The 4,638-nt window shown below is 40.5% G+C and overlaps 1 protein-coding gene across 1 annotated transcript; it reads right to left on the reverse strand.

Moving 5' to 3' along the window:
• Window positions 1-680: 680 nt before the first annotated feature.
• On the reverse strand, window positions 681-4,234 carry MGP (matrix Gla protein). The gene is made up of 4 exons (XM_032855061.1): window positions 4,084-4,234; window positions 2,621-2,653; window positions 1,509-1,584; window positions 681-1,061 (listed from the first exon to the last, which is right to left on the reverse strand). The coding sequence occupies exons 1-4, from the start codon at window positions 4,142-4,144 to the stop codon at window positions 920-922; spliced, it is 312 nt and encodes a 103-aa protein (XP_032710952.1). The 5' UTR covers window positions 4,145-4,234; the 3' UTR covers window positions 681-919.
• Window positions 4,235-4,638: the final 404 nt, after the last annotated feature.

The raw sequence follows: 4,638 nt of genomic DNA on the forward strand, positions 1-4,638 counted from the left end.
GTTGAATTTTGAAGGATTAGAAAGATTATCCACTAAGGAGATGGAGGCAGTGGGCCTACCAAAAGGAATGGATGTAAAAGTTGGACATGGATGGGTTCTCATGGCAGGAAGAGCAAAGTCTAAAGTGGGATTGAGAAGTCCTGGGCTCTGTCTTGAACTACCAAGCAGGAGACTCTGGAGCCTCATTTCTTCATTGGCAAACCAAGCTTGAGGGAATGATAGCATTTTGTCTGGTTCCCAAATTCCAGGACTGAATTGTTTAAAAAATCTCTGGTGATTGTGAAAGTGACATATTCTTGGCCCAAGTGAGTTAAAACTGTGACATCTTAGGAAATGATAACTCTCAAGACATTATGATGAGAGTGATGAGCCAGGATAAAGCTTGGAATCCACACGAGGGAATTAGGGCCATTTAAAGTTTGGGAGCAGGAAAATCATATGATTAATCACCTATGAGGTTTGAAAACCCTAGAAAACATATAACAGGAGGCATTCACCGATCCCAAGGTAGAGTCTAGACAAATTATGGCTGAATGTCTTCTAAGTTTCATTCTTGCTATGTAGATATGTTTTTAATGAGCACTAGAATATGATTAACAGAATTTCCTATTCTGGGTTAGATGGATCATGGTTTAAATATCTTAGCACTTTTTTTTCCAGAAGAAATCAGACTCACAAAATGAAAGTATCCAACCAACAGTTTATTACATAATAATCACACATCTTAACTCCCTCTTGACCTTTCACAACATTGCACTTACACTGTGTATCAGCCTGGGATCAGGAAGGAGAGCAGCAGCCAGACAAGAACATTTAAGAAGTAAGCAATTCTTATGTGTTTATGTAGTTCGATGATGCTACTGCAAAGGAATACAAAACCAGACACCAGGCTCTGGAAAGAAAGAGACTTTTTCTAATCTCATTTGCTTCCTCGGCGCCGCCGGAAATAGTGATTGTAGGCAGCGTCGTATCCATAAACCAGGGCAAAGCGTTCGCAAAGCTTGAAGTCATCACACGCTTCCCGATTGATCTCATAGGCAGGCTTGGTGCGTTCTCTGATCCTAGAATGTTGGTGGTGGGGGATAAAGAGGCCCAAAATGAGAAGCATAGAGTGGGGAGGGGGGAAGAAAGGTTAAAGAGGGGGAAGAAAGAATAAGAAAATATAGGAGAGAGATCCCATTCATTCCCCCAATATTAGAGATACTTAATAGGGGGAAAGGTGGAACAGAGTTTTTGTTTTGTTTTGTTTTGTTTTGTTTTTAAGTGAAAACAGAAATTTTCTTTCTGTCCTCCTTTTCCCTTCTCCCTCTCTCAGCTTTCTGGGTCTTTCACAAATTAGTCTTCTTGAAATTCCGTTATTTTCTATACACTGTTTTTAATTCTTTGATTTGGGGATACAATTAGAAATGATACACATGATTAAAAAAATGGAATGTTTCTCATTCCATTCAGATCAGGGTGGCTACATTGGGTAAAATTACCTCCTCTCATCAAGTTTTGTTACTCACCTCTCTTGGGCTTTAGCTCTCCATCTCTGTTGCTGGGACATAAAAGTATTAGCATTTCTCCTGTTAATGAAGGGATCTTCAAAGAAAAAAGAAATAATTTCAGTTTCAGAGAAGCAGTAGTTGGAGATATTTCCATGAATATTCCCTGACATAAATACATTTGAAAACTCATGAACTCATACATTTCATGTAACTAGCTATCTTATGAAACTCAGAGGGAAAGGTAAAGCAGATTTTATAAACTACCTAATCAAAAGAAATCAGTATATTTTTTTAGAGGTTTGTTACATAGGCCACAGTTATTTTTATTTGTTTATTTCACCTTTGGGCAATTGCTTTGCCTTTCTCAATTTGGTATTCCTAGTCAGAGTGTTTTTAATTCCTGTGAGGAGAAATTCTCTCTGTCCTGAAGCATAATTTTAGATCACTAGAAATGGGCAGTGTAAATATTATGAAAATAATGAACAAACTGGAAACGAGGGTGATATATTCCTTCTTCCTGTACTCAGTCTTTGTAAGTCTCGATACTCAATGGCATTCAACATAGTGCTGACAACTGTGGTTTCTCAGCTGACTAGGCCTCTAATTCCATACTTCGCCATACTTCACCATTTGTCATTACTCCTTGTTTTCCATCCGTGTGGCTGATGTGGTGCCAGCTTAAAATTTCCAAATGCTTTCAACTCTGCTGAATGCAGTTTCAAGGCCATATCACACTATTTCAAGCCTAAACCATTGTGCATCTGGTGATTTTTATAGTTGTTAGATTCTTAAATTTAGTTTTCCAAAAGAGGCCCTCTTTCCCTTCCCTATATGACCTCCATATATTATCATTTTGTCTACTTAAGAATAGGAAGAGGGGCGCCTGGGTGGCTCAGTGGGTTAAAGCCTCTGCCTTCAGCTCAGGTCATGATCCCAGGGTCCTGGGATCCAGCCCCGCATCGGGCTCTCTGCTCACAGCAGGGAGCCCGCTTCCCCCTCTCTCTCTGCCTGCCTCTCTGCCTACTTGTGATCTCTGTCTGTCAAATAAATAAAATCTTTAAAAAAAAAGAATAGGAAGAGAGATTCATTAAAATATGAGATTTAAATAAGGAAGTCAAATGTTCACTTACTAATTTCATAGGATTCCATGCTTTCATGAGATTCTGGAATTTAAAAAAAGTTTCCATTGATTATTATTTATCACACATGACAATGGTCTAAATTGAAGGACGGAAGGAGAGAAAAGAGTCAAAAAGATGTGAAGAATATAGTAAGCAGTGTGATTATTACAAATTTCAGGCATTTAGGATTGAGGAGTTGTTTCTCTAGCTCTGTCCTTGGTGTAGAGATCTCTACACTTCAGTTTTTTCTGAAGAGGAAGGAGCCAGCGGTTACAGTCTTGGCTATAAGTTCCCAAGGGCTGTGAGGTCTTCTGGCTAGTGAAATAAGCTGATTTATGTGCTACACACAGATTTCCAGAGAGGCTTCTTCTCTGATTCATTTGGAACCTGTCCAAGAGCAGGGTTGAGAAGGACAAAGGGGTCCAGAAAATAGCCCAGGTCCTCCAGGCAGTGTGGGGGATATGGTCAACCAGGATCTACCAAGATAGGTTTCTAAGAGGTTCTGAAAGCCTCTTAAGAACCTGTGTGAACTTGGCAGTCACAGAAACCACTGGTTCCAGGTGACATCTCCCACTGGGCTGAAGCCAGTTCAGAGGAAAAGCTGAGCTGATGCCAAAGCAGAAGTTTTCTTCTTTCTACCACTTTTCTGTGCCCAGTAAGTAAATTTGGCAATAAGGGGTTTATATTTGTAAGCAAGTGATTTTATTTGAAAAACCAAAGAGGAGATGAAGAGATCAAGTCCTCTGATACAGAAACCATGTGAATAATTTCAAGAGTCAGAAGAAAAGTACAAGTGGTTGTTAATATAATTGAGGTTCAAGGACATCTAAATATCCAGAAATTGAAGCATAAGATGGATTGAAAATAATCTTACTTCAGATTCTCTTTCATAAGTTTTGGAACAGACACAGGTATAGTTAGCAGCATAGAGAAACCAGATGGAATTTATCTTTTGACAATTGGAGTTATACACCCATTTTTCTCTGAGATTCTTTAAATGTAGAACTCCGTTTTTAAATTAATTCACTGAACAAATGTAGGAAGTTCATGAGATTGTTCTATCCCTGCATAAGGCTAAACTTAACATTTCATGCGATAACTGGTTTTCTTAAAGGTGAGTGATTTAACTAATACGTTTAACCAACTGTTATCAAAGTATAAATAAACATCCCTAAAAATGAGAGCTTGGCGGCTGGGAATTTGATATCTTTCTGAAACAGCAAAATTTCTAGGTGTATAGTGACTTACCATAGACAGGACATGCTTGTTAAGTCTGGAAATTTCAGATGTAAAGAAGATTTGATGGGACAAATCAGTGTCCATAGGGCTTAGGAAATGTTAGATTGATGGTACTTTAAGATTCTATTAGAGAAAGGGGGAAGAAGAGGAAGAGGGAAGGGGAAAAATAAAATAAATTGAAATCAGAGGCAGAAAAGAAAAACCAGAAAAGTGGCAGAAGAAAGTTTTCTCACCATAGCACAGAGCTGCCACGGCCAAGGCAGCCAGGATGGAGAGAAGGAGTAGGCTCTTCATGGTCTCTCTGTGTCCCGTGGGTTGGTCTCACTGGCTTGTGCAGCAGTAGACAGAAGAGAGCTTCTGCAGGCTGTTAGTGAAAGGCTGTGGAGTTTTTATAAGAACTAGAGCAGCTGAAAGGGGAGGAACCAGTGGGAGGGGGCCAGAGAAGGTGGAGACTGGTTGGCCCTAAACTAGCACTGGGACTTTTCCCAAATCCTCATTCCTTCCAGATATTATCTGCTCTGGGTGGGCAGTTTTCCCTCAGTCCTTGGCCAGACTGTGCTACAGCAGGACGCTGCCTTGCTACGGACATTGTGGCCGCCCTGATTTTGGGGCCAGACCTGGGCAAAGGTCCACGGAGAAGGGAGTTGCCACAAACACGTGTTTGCCTTTCTAATTCCTTCTCCGATCCACTCTCCTGGCCCTGACTGCATGTCTGGGGTGCAGACAGAGCTGTAGTGTTCTGCTGGCTCCCCTGATGGATGGATGAAAGGTTCTGAGAGCAAAGGACT

The sequence above is a fragment of the Lontra canadensis genome, unplaced genomic scaffold (assembly GCF_010015895.1).
Source record: "Lontra canadensis isolate GAN:19392208 unplaced genomic scaffold, GSC_riverotter_1.0 scaffold9, whole genome shotgun sequence".
Taxonomy (NCBI): Eukaryota; Metazoa; Chordata; class Mammalia; order Carnivora; family Mustelidae; genus Lontra; species Lontra canadensis.

Bases quoted from the DNA above. Each gene is read 5' to 3' on its own strand.
- MGP (XM_032855061.1), bottom strand. From the start codon at position 4,144: ATGAAGAGCCTACTCCTTCTCTCCATCCTGGCTGCCTTGGCCGTGGCA. The intron at 1,585-2,620 runs GTAAGTGAACAT...TTTTCTTTGAAG, and splicing joins CATGGAATCCTATGAAATTA to ATCCCTTCATTAACAGGAGA. The intron at 1,062-1,508 runs GTGAGTAACAAA...CCAACATTCTAG, and splicing joins AGAGCTAAAGCCCAAGAGAG to GATCAGAGAACGCACCAAGC.